The following is a 20354-nucleotide window of genomic DNA, read 5'->3' on the forward strand; positions in this document are numbered from 1 at the left end:
GAATATACGCGAAAAATAGGGTGCAGTAGTCGTTAAATTGAAATTCTAACGTGATTGTTTCCAAAGATGCTAATGCACCAGAGTCATTTCCCTGAAATGGTCTCTACAAGTTGCTGAGATATTTTCCTCGATGTTTGTTCTTCCTAGACGACTTTTCTAATCTCTTCCCCGTTTGAATAAACCGTTTGGAAAGAAAAAATGGTCGAAACTGTGAAAACATTTATGTTTATGCGTAATCTCGCATTAACTAACGAGTAACTTTAGCAGCAAACTTTTTACAAAAGTTTAAGACGAGATTTTTTTTAACATTGAATAAATATTTATGTGATAAGATAAATTAGATTATTTTTCCGACATTTTGCTCTCTTTATGCGAGAGTAAAAAATAATTGGTCTGATTTAACCAATAATCGATAGACAGCGTTATAACCATGCGAATGTTTATTAAGTATTTGATGACGCAACAATTACATGGTCTGTGATATTCATAATGCTCAGTAAATGCAACGTAACTGAGTAATACATTGATGGTTCAGCTGAATTGCCTATTAATATTGTAGTATTAATGTTAAATTTCTAATGCTAATTATGAATGCAGATTGCATATCGGAATACTGATTATTGTAAAAAATATTATAATGGCGAATAGTGTGGGTTCAGAAAAGCTATCATATTGTTCAAAATTTGATTGTCTAAGAGTCCGATTATTATTTCGTATAACTTATATTACAGAATGTAAATTGTGTAAAACAAAGAAAACTAGAAATAAATACAGAAGAAGCAGATAATAAGCTTTCAATGTGAAAAAAATTTCTTTAATTAAAAAGTTAACTCAACATTTTTGTATACATAACAAATAGTATAAAAATTAATTATATACATAATTTTGAGTATTCAAAGATAAATTAGATTCTTCCATATCGCTGTACGGTGTGGAAAATTTTCACAGAATAAATATTTGGCTATTTGAGATTTTATGATATTGAAGCAGGCAATTTAATAACGTGAAATGATAATGAACTATAGACAGCAACCGACAGCAACAACAGTTTCCGCAATTTACAGCAGCATAAAATATACTTACTAATTAATGAGTAATTTGTTTATGGATTAATATTATAATAAGATGGATAATTTATTGATGCGTTTACATTTGATTCCGATATTATCTATGCCATTATTAATTACTCAACCATATATTGAGCTTTTATGTCGATCACGTGTCGAGTAAGAACAGGCTAAGCGAAAAAAAATCCAACTCTAAAAAAGATTATATATCAAAAATTATTATTTTTTTTTTTTTTTTTACAGGGATTTTAAAAGTTTAGTTAAGAAGATATTAGTACTTGATCTCGTGAAACAATTTGTGGTTGAAAAAGATAAACGATAATTCTGAACGGCTTTATATAAGTCGTACTTTATCCTGTGCACACCACGTACCGATAAAACACTAAGCGGCGTCAAAATAGCAAAACTTTTGACCGTTGAATTTCGGGAACGTAACTTTTGATGAAACATCATATCTATTATATCATGTTTACACGAGATCAACTAACCGTCGTTATAATTTATACATATATGAATATATAATATATAGTCGCTATTGAGCGACCTTAATTCTCCCTCATAGCGGAGGAAATGTTAAACAATTTAAATTATCGCACTCCCCTCGATCAGGCTTTTGGGCTGAAAAATGCACGGATATTGGCTACGATTTGCTCGAAGTTGTTCGAATTAGATTTCGAGTATTGAGTTTGGGAACCGCGGGGAACGGGGAACGGGGAACGGGGGTGCGGAAAATAATTTCATCGGCTTGTCGCTAATCAGCACCTTGGCAGCGAGCTGATGAAAAATTCTCATTGAGAGATCCCTCTTTTTTCCTTCGCGACTGTCTCCGCCGTGTCGCTACTATACCATGGACGGAACAATATCCTTTCTTCGCGACGACGTAGAAAATCGGAAAGTCGGCCGAGAGACAGGCGGAAGAAAAGACCGAACGAAGAGCCACAGAAAGGAGAGACGTCTCCCACTCCTTCTATTCAGCAGTAGCTTAACGATCTATCCTTTTGGAACGACGGCATATCCTCCAACCTCCAACGCACTTCCCACCCCCCCGACCACTTCCTTCTATGCTCGTTTGTATCCACCACATCACCGCACTGTGTCTTATTCTCCGTCATTGCTTTCTTTTTATTTCGTTTTTTCCTTTGTTTTCCTTTTCGCCTTGTTTGCAACTGGGATTTTCAATTTTTCAAAAAAAAAAAAAAAACATTAAACACGTGGAAAAATAAAGATAACTATACGTCAGAGAAATGATCCATCATACTTGATGCTGGAATCTTTTTCTTTAGTAAAGCAATCTAATAGCATCTAATAGGATACGTGTTTTGTATTTTTATTTTGCAAAATAGAATATATATAATATTACAATATAATGTATAAAAGTTGCGTAAGATACAGATTTTTGTGTATATATATATATATACATAAGGTTGAGAAACATAAATAAATATGAATTGACATTTGAATGACGATTGTCTGACAAACTCACTGACAAAAGCACGTAGGTATACAATATCTTTTCTCTCATTTGCGATCTTTTCATGGCCTTCTGTTTGACGGAAAATTATACTTGGCTACGACAAATGTTAGAGTCCGATACTCTCTTCTCCATCTATAAAGAGGCTGTTAACGAAGCGAGAGTTAATTGCACGATTGTGTTTCAGCGAGAAGCACAGTATTACGCAGAAATACCCTCGTACTTTGCCCCGTAGTCGTTTATGAATTCATATTGTGAGCAGAACTCATAACGCAGATTCAAAAGCGACGAAAGCTCTTTTGATATATTGATGCCTTTCGCGGCATTAAACGTATTCTTTATGCATAATGAGTGTTTTTATATGCTTATTACAGCCTTAATGCACGTTTTGCAAATAAATGTCTTTCCTCCTAATGTCTTGGTGAATATTAAACCCTTAAAATCATTAAAATTAATTCGCATCTGTAAGGAAGATGTAAAAGGATATATTCGTTATTCGATATGATCCTTTTCCTTTTATGACCAAAAAGTTGCGCGCCCTATAGATATGTAAATGAATTTTTAAAATAGCAGGCAAGGCTTAGTATTGATCATTCGTTGACGAGAAATCAATTACAAGCGCGTTTATATATGTGTGTATGAATAGTACGAGAGAATCGCAATATTTTTATATAAATATTACATTAATACTTATATTTTTTACGCGCAATCATGAAATATAAAAGATATATCTTTTATTTATAATTTAAATATATATGCACATGCACATAAAACTGCAGAAAATTGAAATTCCGGAACTAAAAAAAATATGACAAAGCACCGAAAATTCATTTCACCGAAATATTATTTGAAAATGTCACTTTCAGAGATATTTGAGGCCATATCCAAAAAGTAGAATAAGAACACAATTTCAGAAAACAGAACAAAAAGGAATGAATAATAGCCTGAAAAATTACAAAAGCGTCTATGAAACGTCTATGAATTCTAATTATAATTTAATTGACATCATTGTCTCAGTTTAATTTCGATTTTCCGGCAATATGCCTATTTGCCCTTACAAACATTTCAGGAAAATATTATTTCAGAATGATGACCCCATGCGAATTTTTAAAAACGAATTGAAATACTTGCTTTTTGGAAACAATCCCTCGATTTTTCGGCACGCCCCGGAAGGTTCGTCGGAATATAACGTTTTCGACTGAACCGCGTTCTGCGGTGTTGCATGAAAACAGAAAGCTTAGAGCGAATATACATATATATATATATATGTATATATCGGGCAGCGATATATCTCGAGTGCGGCGCAGTTTTTCCGTCGCTTTTAATCCCACGTACCAGCGATGCTATTATTGCCTACAATTCAAGCACACGTTGACAGCCGGCAGTCGATTATTTTCCCCGTGGTGAAACACTGGTACCGCGATATTCCCGTAACCAGCGGGCGAAGCCCTCTCTTTCTCACGTTCGTTAAACACCATCCGAATTTATGCTTTATGCGATCTGACAATGTAACGAGCGTGAGCGAAACTTTATCGAATTACAATCAGAATATCTCCCGCGGCTTCGTTGCTTTCGATTCGATTAAAATCGCCCGGAGCTTCTATTATCAAGAACATTTTATTTGTTCGTGTTCCTTTTCTTTCGTTTTCTTTTTTTTTCTTTTTTTTTTTTTTTTTTCGGAAGCCGTAACTTGCCTCAAAGCACTTCTTTATTCAAAGGTAGTAAACAATTTTATATTTTACACTGATTCGTAAAATCTAAATTCTTTACAATAATTTTTCTCCAAAAGAGCACAGATCTTTGATTTCACCATGCATATTTATTCTGATTATTTTGTTATCAAGAATAATTGTTACGCATAGCGCATGAATAATTTTAAATGTAATTAGATCGCAACCTCTGCTCTCAATGTATTTAACTGCTTTCAACAATTCGGTATAATCTGAATCTCCAATATCGTACCAAGACCATCTTGCATTTGATAGATTCTTGGCGCGACAGTGTACCTGAGATCGTTTCCGCATTAACGAGAGCAAACGTGTCAGGTTGATACTTTGGTGTGGTTTTCGTGATATATGGCGGTGATTGCGCGGTGAGGAATGGCGCGCTGAAATTCCAACGAAGTTTCGTTAACGATGCACCCACGATTAGGGGGTGGCCGACGCGCAAAGAGCGCAAAGTCATTCGAACAATCTCGCTTTACTGTTATCCTTTACGCTGGTTCTCCGTACCCGCACGTTCTCGAGAGACGTGATTTCACGATGCCGTATTTAACGACTCATCATGCATCAACCGAATTATCTCTTGTAAACGTTAACGTTAATAACCGACAAAATAATGGATAATATGCAGCTACATGATTTTTCGCCTTGCAAAATCTTGAGACACGCCGCTCATATCGCAGGATAGGTGAAACAAATGAGACATTTTTTGTCGCATCGTCGTATCATTAAATATTATATAATAATGAATAGTTGTAAAAATTTTTCCAAACATATTCCCTTTCGCAAAATTACAAATTTTAGAATTACAAAGTTTAGAATTTTTATATTTATCTCGTGTGTGATTTCATTGATAACACACACATGCCATATACACATACACGTATAAAAAACTCGATCTGCATTCATACATGTAATGCCGTATACTATGTAAGCCAGTCACGCAATGGTCGGCCGCACGCGTAACGAAGTAAAGAAAGGAAACGTTTAATTAAAAAATTCCTGGAACAAATTGATTCGTTTCAGCGTGGTATTCTCGCAGTTGAATGGAACTATCCGATACGCGCCATTTCTACGTCGATCGAATAGTTATGAACCTCTTGCTAAAAGCTGTCATATCGTTAAATTACCAGTATGCAATTTAGAACTTGCGGCTGTGAAAGTGCTATGAGGGTCTGTTCAGGGATGTTGCGCGTCAATTTTTTTTCTGTCCTAATAAATTGCGGTTATAGCCAGAGGTAGGACATGTGCCGATATTGCATACGGTATCAGGGAGAGCGCATTCTTTCATCTCGTATAAAATAAACGAAGATGAAAAATGTAGATTTCAACCCTCTGATTGTCTAATTTCCCGCTGCACCTTTTTTTACTGTAACAATGCGAGAAAGCCACCGTACATTCTTCGAATCCAAGGACGAAGAGTGTATTATATTAGCGATCGTAGGGTAAACTCGGGGTAAGATGGCCATAGTTTTTCAAAATGCAAAAAAACATTCTTTTATTTTTGTTATTTTTTAATAACGTTTGACACATTATCTTCACTGAAGCCTAAATTACGTAATATTATTGAAATTAAAAGAAAAATATTTAATAGAAATTTCATATTCGCAAAATAGTACAACGTAAGCATTGGCCATCTTACGCAACTTTTAAGGAAAAGATGACCATAATATTTATAAAAAAATAGTAAAAACGAAAATAAAAATTATAGGTCATACAACAATTTACATATCTTTATAATATGTCTAACGTCGATTACGATAGCTTGACTGTAATTTATTCGACGTTATAACAGTTTTTAGTGGACGAATGAAAAACTTTGCAGGTAGTGAAAAGTAAAAATATGATATAAGATTCACAATATCGTTATTTCGAACAAATGTATGTACGTAAACTACTGTCGATTATCTTTGATAATGACTAAAAAAGCGCATAATGTAGCGATTATAGAAAAAATTACAGCCTATGGCCAACATACCCTAAAATACCCTATATAAAAAACAAGTCTATTTCACCCGCTGATTGCAGAGAGAGACGCAAAATTCATATTGCGACATTGCGGTGTAAGGTTCGTGAACGAGGTTCGTGAACATTGCCAAACACGCATATACGCATATATTATATACGCACAGAAGGGTAGTTTCGATCGTGTGGTTCGCACGCGTGCGCGCGTACACGACGGGTGCTCGAGATAAATGAAATTCATAAGAGGGTATTCTTGAGACGCGGGACTTTGCCGTGCCGGGTGGGCGATAGTTTTGCCCAAGACGAAGCGAGAGAGAAGCCCGCCGGAGTTAGTGTGGGGGTCAGGGGGGACTTGTGCAACAAGTGACGTTATTAGGTTGGCGCCGGAGGGTTGCAAGGGAGGGAACGGAGCGAATCATAATGCATAACTCTTGCCCGTCCTTGTCTTACCGCTCGCGTGCGCGCGCGCGTGCGGCCATTCAACTTCTGCGGAATTGCTCGTGCCAGCTTAAACCGAATTACTCCCCGAAGACCGGAAATTAGAAGATACTCCAAGAACTTTACGCCAACGATTTTCTTTTCTTTTTTTTCTAAAATTAAGCCGTTTCAATAAGACTTGGAATTTTTTACTTTGATTCAAATAAATATATTTTAAATTGATATATCAGAAATTGAAAGAGCTTTTATTGAATTAAGCTGGGGAAAAGGGTCCGAACAAACCCTGTGTTCGACTTGTAAGAAATCTTTAGTTTGATAAAAATTGAATCGGGGAGACAAATGGTAAAGTTTTCCCACTTCTCTTTCTCCCTGGGGTTTTCGATAAGAAATTCTACAATCCCCCACAGTCGCTCTCACACATATCGCCTATCTTAATCTTCTTGACAAGCTCATCTTATGATATCGAACGGTGAATTTCAAAAGCTCGTTTGTGCCCGGATCGGTGCCAAGTTACGTCGAGCTCATTCGTCCTTGTCGCCCGATACGGTAATCGACCGGGCCGCGCGAAGACGTGCCCCGTCCTAGAAAACTAAATTTCCATTCTCTCGTTTCACGATGCCTGACGCGAACCGCGAAAAGAGACCGTCACCGACGGCCGTGGTAGACAAAGAGACTTTATTACGCCAAGGAGAACGATGGAAATTGAGAACGGCGAGGACGGAGATTGGCAAGGACGCCGGGTGTTCTCGTTGGCATCGAATGGCAAAGACGACTACCTTATATCCGCGCAACTTGGATTATTACCGCTCAAGATGGTTATATCCCCGCGCGTCTCTCCTTTCTTTTTCCTACAATGGATTAAAATGTATATTAAAATGTATATATCCGCTAATCGCGTGCATTGTCTGATTTTTTTATCAGACTTACCAACGTGTTCGTTATAACATTGAGTTTACTTTAATTTCTACTTTCTTCGCTCTCTTTCTGCAGTTTTAATCTTAGAACGAGACAAAGAATCGACTAAAGTAAGATTGAAGTTAATATTTGCTACTTAAGAAGTCATGTTTTTCTTTCCTTCCATTCCTTTTCATGACTTTCAAGTTTTAACTTGAGCGCAGCGATAGCGATTGAAGTATGAATCTAGAAAGACAGCTGTGAGATGAAAGTATGTGTATATAAGACCCTGCGCCGATACATTTACTGCTAAACATTGTAAAAAGTTCTCCATCTCATCTGACAATGAGTACATAAAGCAGAAGCTTTTAAACCTGAAGAAAATCTTAAAGATATATACCTGGTATGATTGAGGAGTATCCTACACACGTAACATGTAACATACCGGTATAAACGCAACAATAAGGGTGAAAAAAGAAAAAGAAAAAAAAAGAATAAAAAAAGAGAAAAAGAAGTTCCAATGGACGACAGAACCGCCGTCGTGTCGTCAAGCCGGTCGTTCTTTTTCCGCCTCGCGACCCCCTCTGTCTCACGGCACTTGATTTCCGTCTTTCCCATTTTCCTCTTTCGCTCCGTATCTCCCTCCGTCCCTCCCTCCTCGCCCCTCACTCTCGTCTTCACCCCGAGTCCGCCATTTTTGTTTGTGTTTCGCGGCGATCGTGGACCGGAAACGGATGTCCGCACCGTGAAAAATGGCCGCCGTTGTGCTTCCGGAATGTTCCCTCTCTCTCTCTCTCTCTTTCCCTTCATCCTCCGATATATCCCCTCTGCCGCCCCGAATCCTATATCCAACCCGTCGACGAAACGCGTTTTATATCTGACCGTCCTTTGCCGTCCGTTCTATCTTTCTGCTTTTTTACCATTGTTCTGGTCGACTTTGGCCATCGACCCGCGAACGAGCCATTTGACGCAACGCGCTACATGTGTTCCTGACGTCGCGCAAACCAAGCGTTTTATCATAATTCCACGCGCGCACGTGTACGTTCGCGTGTATGTATATGAGAGCTGTCCAGTCGCGCATGTGATTATAGTAATTGTCTCTCGACACTTTCGCGCGACCTGCGCATTCCCGCGCGACGAGAGAGAGAGAGAGAGAGACACGAGAAACACTTTGAACATTGTATGTTAAACTTATCGTAAACAGACAAAATTAAGATACTGTAGTTTCATTATATGTAATTCGTATACTCGTATGACTACTATGTGAAATTTTTTTATGCGATAATTGTGATTATTTTTTTTTATTATATATTTAAATTAAATGAAAAATGAAGCGATTAACTGAAAGCAAAATCCTGTCTGCTTGGAAAGCGCGCACATAACATTAGTGGATTAGATGCCATTTGCTTAATCTCTTTTTAGTTTTACGCTTCAATTCAATTATTCGCTCCCGATCAATTACCGGAAACTCTGGATTAAGAGCTTATCTCTTTAATCTTTTCGCTGCATACTTTGTTTCAGGAGAGTTTCAAGAATGTGTTGAGCTGATTACATCTAGACTACACAAGGGTTTCGGGAATGGAGTCGACATTATTGCTGCTCCTACTGATCGGTAAGTTAACGTTAACATAAAAACCCGCAAGCAATTACGATAGACATGTCGGCGTTCTTGAATGTTGATTATTAGGGTCATTAGCGTAAGATCTGGAGTTATGAATGGGGACTTTGAAGCAGAGACTATATTTAAAAGTTTCGTTCCCAAAACTTTAGTAGCTAGTCACACTCATTATAAACTTCAGGGTCTGGCAACACTCCCCCTTTGCGACAATAAGTTATTCCGCAATGTTGTGGAAATACTTGTCAAGTTAAAAAATGGTTCACACATAAATTATTGTCGGAAAATTTTTCTCGATCTTACTTTATTTCACTTAATTGTACTGCCTCGCATAATCGGATAAAAGAAATTAAATTTGTCCGCGATATTAATGAAAACGTAGAAGTCACAGTTTGTTCATTCAATGAGTATTTGACGAATTGTTCAGTGAATTGTTCAGTTGTGACAAAACTCTTTCTTCACTCAATAATATGAAGTATATAGAAAAGAAAATGCCTCTTCTATATACACCGTGGGCAAATGGAAACTTGATATCTTTTAAGAATCGGACAAAGTTTTTAGAAGATACAATTTCAACATGCAAAGTAGGTCGATGAGACACAAAAACGACGTTAAGTTTTCGAATGCATTTCTTGCATCTCCGCATTTTTACCAATATTCTCACGGCTCTCTTTTCACGAACAGTGTACGCGAGTGTAGAATAGACGGAATAAAATTCGCAGTCTCCACCGAAGCGCGAACGTTCGGGGAAAGTGACTCCGATTTGACGCTTCGTGAACTTGCAGAATAACCCGTCTCCAGTCGATCGTAGAGAGGAAGGCGAAAAACGCGTCCGTTTCGCGGCGAAGCATCTACGTCGCGCCCACCACCACGCTCCGTCCACGGTCGATGACCACGTGGAAGGTAGGAGCGAGGACGAATGCGCGAGAGCGGGAGCGAGAAAAAAAATAGAGAGGAGGAAAAAAGAAAGGAGGAGTACGTTTGGTTTGGCAGCGGGCGGTGGGCGTCGAACTCGGGACATCGCGCGCGGATGACGAGTAATCGATCACGAGCACTCTGCCAACACTACGTGGCGAAGAGCACATGGTGGTTCTCATCCGGCACCCGGGATGGAAAACTCGGCGCGCGCCAACTCGTTGCGGCGAAACGTCCATCTACCCTTAGTCTCCAAATTGTTCCCGAACGGAAAAAAAAGAAAAAAAAAAACCGTAAGAAAGAAGAGATGGAAAATGGACAAACGAGACCGGGCGGGGGGGCGGGGGGGAGGGGGGAGTGAGGGAATTTGCGCGCCCGAGTCTCCGACACTTCGGAAAGACGCTATCGAAAGTTGTTGTGTCGTCGTCGACACAAAGATAATTCCATTGCGTATGATACCAGCGCGGTTCTTCCGCGACGATAGTTCGAGACGCGTCGAGATCTCGCGTGTGACACACGTCGGGAATTAATTTCGCCGAAATTGAATATCTCGGCCGGATATATCAACATTGTCGCGACAAATCGCGAAGAAGAGCCGCATCCGGTAGCTGTCGCGCAAATCCCCGAGCATAGCTGAGAGCCATGCGCCGGAGATATTTGCGGACGAGTTCGTAATGCTTTCGCGAAAAATACAGAAACCCCCGGCTGGCAACCCGACCCCCCCCCTCTCCCCCCGCACTCGGTTACCCCGGCCGTCCCTGTATCGATTTCTGTCCGATGGAGTATCGCGATACTCGCCCTCTCACCACCTCTCGCGCTCCTCTCCATCCCCGATCGCCTCTCTTTGTGACTCGTCCTCTTCACCGCTCCCCTAACCCCTTTCTCCTCTTACCCTCTCGTTCAATCCCTCTCTCGCTTCCTCTGATGTCCGCGTGTCCCTGTATCGCGATTTTCAATACCGTGCCGCACACGTGAAGCAAAGGTGGACGAGGGCGAGATGGATCATTACTTTTACGTTGAGAATTTCTTCTCTGACACCTCACGTATTATCCCTTTTTGATTCTATCTCATAATGGAAATTTGGAAAAATTAAAAAAAAGAAAAAAAGAAAAACGAATCTTGGAAAATTTAATACCACGGATAACGCAATTAAAGTAATTTTAATCAAATTATGTTTGGAGGATTTAATTTGAAAGATTTCATTTGAATCATAATGTAAATGTTGCCGATGATTTCAGGCAAACGCGAATCAATCTTATACAGTAATAATCAAATGTTATTACTGGATAGAAGTGCCATGTAACAATGTAATGATAATACGCAACGGATAACAATATGAGAATGAACTAGAATCTATAGATCGCGCAAAAGTACATAATATACGATAGGCATATGTATGCATAAATGTGCATACGAGAGGGCCTCTCACATCATTCATTTATCAGTGCATCCGGAATCGCGCGTTTGCCGCGCCGGTTAAATGAAATTATTTATCTCGATGTGAAAGCTACGTTCGGTGAGCCGAGCAGGATGGATAGGCAACATGGATGACATGGTCTTGATTTTTGTTTTATCGTTGAAAGATACAACGGTCGCTATAACACATACCTGCATCGGCCAATAGGTTCGCTTTGGGGTCATCGGTGACTGGCCGAAATTTCATCGTAATGGATCAAATAAATGGTGACGAATAACAGTCTGGTTTTGCTATGGATTGACGTACATAAAAATGTAATATTTTTTTCTTCTTTTTTAAATGAAAAAAAAATATATCAAAGGCAACTGTTTTTGACGATATATCAAATCGAATATAGAAATGGAATGGAATATAGAATTAAATATAGGGCAATATTAGAGAAAAGCTTTATACAAAAATATAAAACGGATGTGAGGAGGAACTTGTGTAGTGAATCTTTTGAGAAACTAGGTATTAATATCAGCAACGATAATTCTGTCAAATTATACATGTCTCTGTAAATAGGTTGAGCGATCTCTATCCGATGTATATAATAATAACTTTATCGACAGTTTATTTTATCAGTACTCGTAGAAATTGTGCCAATGATAATTCCTGACAAACAAAAAAAAACTCTTATATCCATCGTAGCTTCAAAATTTTTATTTCTATTATCCCTTGAAATTGCTTTTCTCTTTCTTTATCCTTTCTTTTTCTTCATTCTGGTATATGTACGTTATATGAGTCGTCGTTACAGAGCGTTGAGGATTAAATTTATCACGAATCCGGAAACCTGATGAAAAACCGCGGAATTTTTCGCGAACATTATATTAAACCCATTATGCGAGAAAATTTCTGTTCCTCTTGGCTGCAGTACGTCACTAATATTTTTCATATTATTTACACAAACGCTGTCTATCACAGGATGGAAAAATCATCATGCGGCATGAGATATATGGTCGACTCTCATCGCTCGAAAGAGACATATGAAAAAAAAAGAGGAAAAAAAAACATGTCAAATGGTTTTTCAACGCATCTAGTTACGTGGTAAAAGCGTACCGAGCGGGTTGCATTTTGACCATTCGATTTCGACAAAATCGATTTCGGAGCAGCAACGGTCGCGCCATCGGGCATCGGCCATCGGCCATCGTACCGCATCATCAGTGACGTTGGGATTTTAGCGGGTTGCGAAGAGTGCCGCAGGGCGAGTTGCCAGGGGCACTAAAATATGCGCTTAATATTTACTCCAAACCACATGGCGAAACGTATGGCTGCCAAGCATAACAAATTCCATTATTAAAGACACTGACGATCGAATAGCGCTTTCAGTAAGGATATTGGCAGCGTATAACGTCACGGTGGTTGAAAGCTTGGAGAAGAAAAATGCATCGATAAAGAATTGCCCAAGATTTTTGTCAATTTTTGTGCTTAATCTTGCAAAGAAATTATTTGTTGTAAAAAATAAGATTATAATTATTAATTTTACCAATTATAATTTTTAACTATGCATATATATATATATATATATGTATATAAAGTGATTATTTATAAAAATAATATAATTTATTTCTTTAATAATATTTTAAGCATAAATATATAATATAAACAATATCTCTTTTCAAGATGTAAAAAATATTGACTATATTATTCATCAATATACTCTTTGATTGGTCATTTATCGATGCATCTATCTCCCAGTTATTCGATTCATACGAACCGCTAAGCGAATTGCTATTTGATCGTGAAAATCGATACGAGGGATGATGTCATCAATATGAGATCACCACCCATAGGATATGATAATCGAATGGCGAAGCTGAACTATAGAAATGAAATTTTGACACGTGTAAATATTACTACGGCAGTACCAATACACATTTTCATTTATTCAACTTGTAGAGGGTGGAAGGAGAAAACGCTCCGCTATTTAAACGTAAAAATTAGTTGATGAAAATAATTATGTGACATCACTATGAATAATTAAATCTCAAACTACAATAACATGCTATGTATTACTAACAACACAACAAAATAATAGAATTTATATAGAAATTAAATCTTGCCAAGTCAAAAGCTCGCATATTTATTTAAATAATTGCAATTGATTCAAATTGTCCAAAACTCGTTATTATAATTTCTAAAATTATCCAATATTTATTTTTAATGAAAATTGTGTGTATTGTTAGTTGGCGTATTTTTTCTCGAATATATACAATATACAACAATTTCCAAATATATACAATATATATGTGTACAAGATATATAGTTAAAAGATATACATATTTATCATTATTTAATACCTTTATTATATTGTATTTAATACAGTTACGTATACATATACTGAGAGATTGCATTTTAGGTAGCTATTTTATAAAGCTGCGTATCAATTCTGATATACACGACGGGGTAAAATCATATTTCTGCTTTGAATATATATCGCGGATATTGACGTGAATATGTGTGTATTAACGTATTATAATTTGTATGAGGATAATTATATCGAAAACGCTTATTTTGCGACATCACGTTTAAGTTTCGTAAAATAGAAAGAGAAAATATTCGCATTGAACAAAATATGAAATGTATGAGAAAATTAGCTTCTATTTATATTCTCTTTTGATTCGCACGCGAGACATCTCGACGTATCGATTATCTCCCCTCAATATAGGTATTGTACGTGGAGGTAATTACTACGAATGGAGCAATGCTCGGTATCTTCTGATACCGATCGATATTTATTCGATTACAATTCGCGTACCGCGCTGAAAACTAATTTCACGCGTGGCATTACTATTACGTTGATTTGATTTCGATTTTTCCTTGCCGTGATTTCCCACATTTTTTTCCCTTCTATTTTCCGGCACAAATCGCGTTACTCGCATTCATGAGCTTTTGCACACCGTTGTTTTAAATCTCCGGAAAAGCAGTATATCTAGTTTACTAAATTCTCGTTTCGTTTGCGGCGGGAAATGAATTTTTATGAAGTAAAAATTGTTTTCGAAATACAAAAACATACATATATATATATATATATATATATATATGTGTGTGTGTGTGTGTGTATACATATATATTTGTGTTTCGGAAACAATTTTTCTTCGTAAAAATTCATTACCTGCGGCAAACGAAACGAGCATTCGCGTATTTTCTCATAGAAAAATCGACGAATCTCTTTAAAATTGAAACTTGCTTTGCAATTGAAATAATTTTTCATGTCAAAAAAAAAATCATCCTCTTTCTCGATTAAAGTGTCATTAGTTAAATATTTTTAACTCATCGGTCGATTAATATATATTTAAAGAAGCTAAGTCATCGTAAAATATCACATCAAGATTGACAAATTTTCCAGTAAAAGAAGCCAAAGAAAAAAAATGTATCATCTTAATCTCTGTGGAACCGGCATAAATCCGAGAAGGGTTAATGATTTTCTAGGTTCGACACATGTATATACTATATATATATATATATATATATATATATATATATATATATATATATAAAATATATGTATACATAGTTTACGTATACGTATGTCAAGATACTAATCGCGCGCCAGCATTTTGCTATTCGAATCACATTTCCCTCGCGATTAAAATGTCATTAGTTAAATATTTTTAACTCATCGGTCGATCAATATATATTTGAAGAAGCTACGTCATCGTAAAATATTACATCAAGATTGACAAATTTTCCATCAAGTAGTTTCTATTTCGAATAGAGTAAACTCGGGTAAGATGACCATAGTTTTTTAAAATGCAAAAAACATATCTTTATTTTTGTTATTTTTTAATAACGTTTGGCATATTATCTTCACTGAAGCTTAAATTACGTAATATTATCGAAATTAAAAGAAAAATATTTAATAGAAATTTCATATTCGCAAAATAGTACAACATAAGCATTGGCCATCCTACGCAACTTTTAAGGAAAAGATGACCATAATATTTATAAAAAAATAGTGAAGACGAAAATAAAAATTATAGGTCATATAACAATTTACATATCATTATAATATGTCTAACGTCGATTACGATAGCTTAACTGTAATTTATTCGACGTTGTAACAGTTTTTAGTGAACAAATGAAAAACTTTGCAGATAGTCAAAAGTAAAAATATAATTTAAGATTCACAATATCGTTATTTCGAACAATGTATGCACATAAACTACTGTCGATTATCTTTGATAATGACTAAAAAAGCGCACTATGTAGCGATTATAGAAAAAATTACAGCCTATGGCTATCTTGTCCGTATGGCCATCAACCCTAGGTTACCCCATCATCTTGATCTCTGTGGAACCGACATAAATTCGAGAAGGGTTAATGATTTTCTTGGTCAATACGTGTATATATAATATATATATACATAGTTTACGTATGTATGTCAAGATACTTTTCGCGCGCAAGCATTTCGCAATTCGAATCACATTTTCCTCGCGACGTATCCGTCATACGTCGGTCTCACATCTAATCCATCAACACGCAGCAACCGCGTTAGTCGACATGTCGCCACGTCGGCGCAAATGCTCGTTATTGCACGTTAAAGTTCGTTCTGGCTGTCAACGCGACACAACAAACGTAGGTTTGCGAACCAACGTCGACAATGGACGACGTCGGAAACGTGTCGCGGGTAGCAGAAAATTGATAATCCCGGAATGCGATAATCCTGAAGAAAATGTTTCCGAGACACAGTCAGCCGTTCGACTCGACAAGTCGTCGAGAATCCACGCCGTCCGTCGCGTCGTTGCCGCTCGCAAAAATATGTGAATGCACGTCGCTTTCTGAATGATAAACCTCGCGACGCGAACGGAATGTCAAGTCATCCCTATCTGATCGAAAAGTCTGCTTTTTAATCATACAAATAAATATAATAAATTATAATATATTATAATATTATATTATATTATAGTATGATATAAAATAAAAGTATAATACAATATTATATAATAATATATCATAACAATATATAATGTTATAATATTATAATATGATAATACATAATAAATTATATAATATTTATGTTATTTAATAAGTGTGTGTGTGTGGACTTTTATAATTATACCTTTTAAAATTATACATATACATAATCTTTCAAATCATTAAAAAAAAATTTATCAAAGAACTCGAAGAATCCACTTAAATCGCACGAGTCGCGAATAATTCTACTCGTACAAATTTTAACTTTACGTTATAGTTTTTTCTATGAAATTAACTTTTATTGTCCCCAAAAATCTGCGCTATCTTTGCGAAAAGTTTAACTGGCGCGAACGATAAACGTTTCCGCATATTAGATCAGACGTGTCACGCAAGATGTAGACGTGTACCAATACTTCGCAGACATTCTACGCGCGCCAACGAACTGCAATATCAAGCCACTGGCAGAATTCAAATTCCTTTAGTTCATAACTCAAGAGCGTCACATTTTTTTCACACTCTATAAATCGCTAAGAACGGTTTTAGACGACATACGCTCAGGCAACTGAGATAGATCCGGCCGCAAAAGTTAAGTCACTCAAGAAGTATTAAAACATAATATATGTACAGCGTCTAAAAAAATTGTAGAAGAAAAATATGAACACAATAGAGAAGAGTGGATACAATTCGGCAGATCCTAACGAGCAAATATATTTTGATAAACTGTATTAAAAATGCTATCCAAAATTAATGGAAACTGTCCACCATTCCGCAGGCAAGATGCATAACCGGTGTAAACCGGTTGCAAATCTCATTAATGATTTATTCGCCCGCGAAACTCGCTCTCTCTCTACGGCTGCGGAGCACGTCGTGGCGCAACTATTCCGATTCTATCGTAAAGTCGAGGAATGCGTCGATCCCCCTTTCGTAGTTTGTAAGCGTTGTTCGTTCGACGGCGTGTATGCCATGCGAGGAGAATCGCATACGATTCGCAAATACGTTAGCGGTGTGTGCAGCCTCGCTATCTTTCGTTGCACGTGTCGCGACCGTGGAAGTGCTTTGGCAAGGTAACGCAATAACGTTCGATTATTGGTAGTCGTCACGGATGCAGGGGCAGCGCGATACGAGGGCGAAAAGCGTGGGGAGGGGTGAGGGCGTAGGAGGGTGGAACGGTATCTCACGGGTGGTCCAACGGTCGTATATCAAAGCTCTTGGGGTACGGGTGCGGGGGTGGGCGCGCGTCACCGCTTTTCCGATTCTCCCTCGCTTTTCCCCGAGCCCCGAGCCCCGAGCCCCGAGCTTTATCTTTCCCCGCACTCGCAGCATTCGTCGTCGGTATCGAAAGCTCGCGCGGCGCGCATCTAAAATCTCTCTCGGCATCCGAATAACGCGCGAACGCTCACTCGAGAAATGCATGCGCGAAGAAAAGAGAGAGGAACGAGTCCCCCGCCCGAAGACTCTTGCCGATACCAATAATCACGCAATTCTTCAAAGACGAGAGCGCCGTCTTTACGTGTGTTCGAATCAGCCGTTCGAAATTCCATCGCGGCGCAAAACATGTACATACAACGGATAAGATTGAACATGGTGGTGAGCCAAATACTCGCATTGTTTTCTCGTAATTTGTTACGTTTTCTATTTTCCAAGAACTGCCGTATCTCACCGTGTTTTACACACAATTTCACTTTGCAAAGTTTTTAATGTATTATATATATGCATATACACATATATATATATATATATACATATGTACATTAGAACGATGTACAATGGTATGTAGTAAGTATCTTATGTATCGCAGGTACTCGTAGATCATTTATTTACATGCTTTTTTATTATGCGTACTCTTATTTGCATCAAAAATAAGGACAGATGAAACTCTGCAGGAATGTTGAAGAAAAAAAGAAAGCGATTCAAGGGAGTTTTTAAATTTCTTTTTTTGTTGCAATTTTATCTCTTCCCTAAAAAATGGACTTGTGTGATTACGTGATCATATATGATTAAATTCGAAATTTGGGTGACGATATAATTTGTGCATATATAATTAAATTTGAAATTTGACGCGATATAATCCGACTATAATAATATCTGAAATTTGGCGTGATATAATCTTATCTTTACATATTTGGCAAGATTTTCATATATGTATAAAATATAGTCAAATCTAGCCAAATACGTCTATATAAAGATATAATCATATAGGGTAAACTCGGGTAAGATGGCTAGAGTTTTTTTTAAATGCAAAAAACATACTTTTATTTTTGTTATTTTTTAATAGTGTTTGGCATATTATCTTGAAGCTTAAATTACGTAATATTATCAAAAATTAAAAGGAAAATATTTAATAAATTTTATATTATCAAAATAGTACAACATAAGCAGTGGCTATCTTATCCAACTTTTAAGGAAAAGATGACCATAATATTTATAAAAAAATAGTGAAAACGAAAATAAAAATTATAGGTCATATAACAATTTACATATCATTATAATATGTCTAACGTCGATTACGATAGCTTAACTGTAATTTATTCGACGTTGTAACAGTTTTTAGTGGACAAATGAAAAACTTTGCTGGTAGTCAAAAGTAAAAATGTGATATAAGATTCACAATATCGTTATTTCGAACAATGTATGTACATAAACTACTGTAAATATCAATTATCTTTGATAATGACTAAAAAAGCGCACTATGTAGAGATTATTGAAAAAATTACAGCCTAAGGCCATCTTTTCCCTATGGCTATCATACCCTAGTTTACCCTAAGATCACATCACGTCAAATTTCGATTATTATCATATAAAATTACATATCTTATTATCAAATCTTTTTATTTCTAATTATGTATATTTGCAGATGATGACGTTATATCCATTTTTTTTTTTCGGGTTAATTCTAAAAACTTATTCGCTGTATAAAACACGCGATAATATACATATATAGACGATAATTGCGACAAAGTATGCGGGGGATTTAAGTGAAGTGTGACTTAAAGCTTGAGTTTATGGGATTTCAGAGTTCGCTTAGTAAGCATCGCAAAATTCCGCTAAGACGGCGGAACGAAACGACGATGGTGTCGATTTCACGAGGAAGTTTATCGGTAAACCGAAGTTCACTGCTAATTTCTCGTACCGCCACACCTCAAAGTGCGCTTTAATTGCGTTAGACGGGAAGTAAATTACATTAGATTGTCAGCCCTGGAGGATGTAAGATCTGATGCTGGCGGCTGATTGCAGCTTTCGTGCGCTTAGCTGGTGACATCCAACTTCATTTTCCGTAAAGTGGATTGAGAAGTAAGATCCGCGAATAATTAAGAGTATACGCCCGAAAAAATTTTTTTCCAAATATATTTTCATCGTGGGTATGTCTTAATGAGCGAAGTGCGTAAACTAAAAAAAAAAAAAAAATAAAATAAAGAGAAAAATTCGCGTAAAATAAAACATCAGATTATTAGAACCGATTATAAGTGAGGATTTGATAGATCCTCTTTAATAAACGGATTTTCGGATAATCGACTTGATGAAAAATGAATTGAAATCGATGAGAGGATAAACTGACCGTTCGAAAGAATATTTTGTACAAATATAGAATTATCATGGTGAAAAATGTTAAAAATTGAAAAATATTATTCGTATTAGAATGGATTACTTTTGTGAAATCTTTCAAAAGTGATATAACACTTCATATCCCGTTACTAATATCATATCAGTTGATACATTGCGTATTCGCTTTCAATAAAGTTGACAATAACGCGTGTACATCTAAATCGATAACAACCTATAATCACAGTATACACTCGATACACTCGATGCACTCGGTACACGTTAAATGAATAATGCAGACCGTTAATACATGCATCGAAAAAGAGATACAATTTGACCTGGATTTCGCCCCGTC

The 20354-nt window shown here is 36.8% G+C and overlaps 1 protein-coding gene across 4 annotated transcripts in view; it reads left to right on the forward strand.

Moving 5' to 3' along the window:
- Positions 1-20354, forward strand: part of Dscam3 (Down syndrome cell adhesion molecule 3) — a 106107-nt gene that overhangs the window by 46005 nt on the left and 39748 nt on the right. For all 4 annotated transcript variants that reach the window (XM_072887548.1, XM_072887550.1, XM_072887549.1 and 1 more), the window contains exon 3: positions 9078-9168. In XM_072887548.1, the coding sequence (XP_072743649.1) occupies positions 9135-9168 (34 nt within the window). In that variant the 5' untranslated portion in view covers positions 9078-9134. The remainder of the gene's footprint in view (positions 1-9077; positions 9169-20354) is intronic.

Source organism: Anoplolepis gracilipes, chromosome 3 (assembly GCF_047496725.1).
Source record: "Anoplolepis gracilipes chromosome 3, ASM4749672v1, whole genome shotgun sequence".
NCBI classification, from domain to species: Eukaryota; Metazoa; Arthropoda; class Insecta; order Hymenoptera; family Formicidae; genus Anoplolepis; species Anoplolepis gracilipes.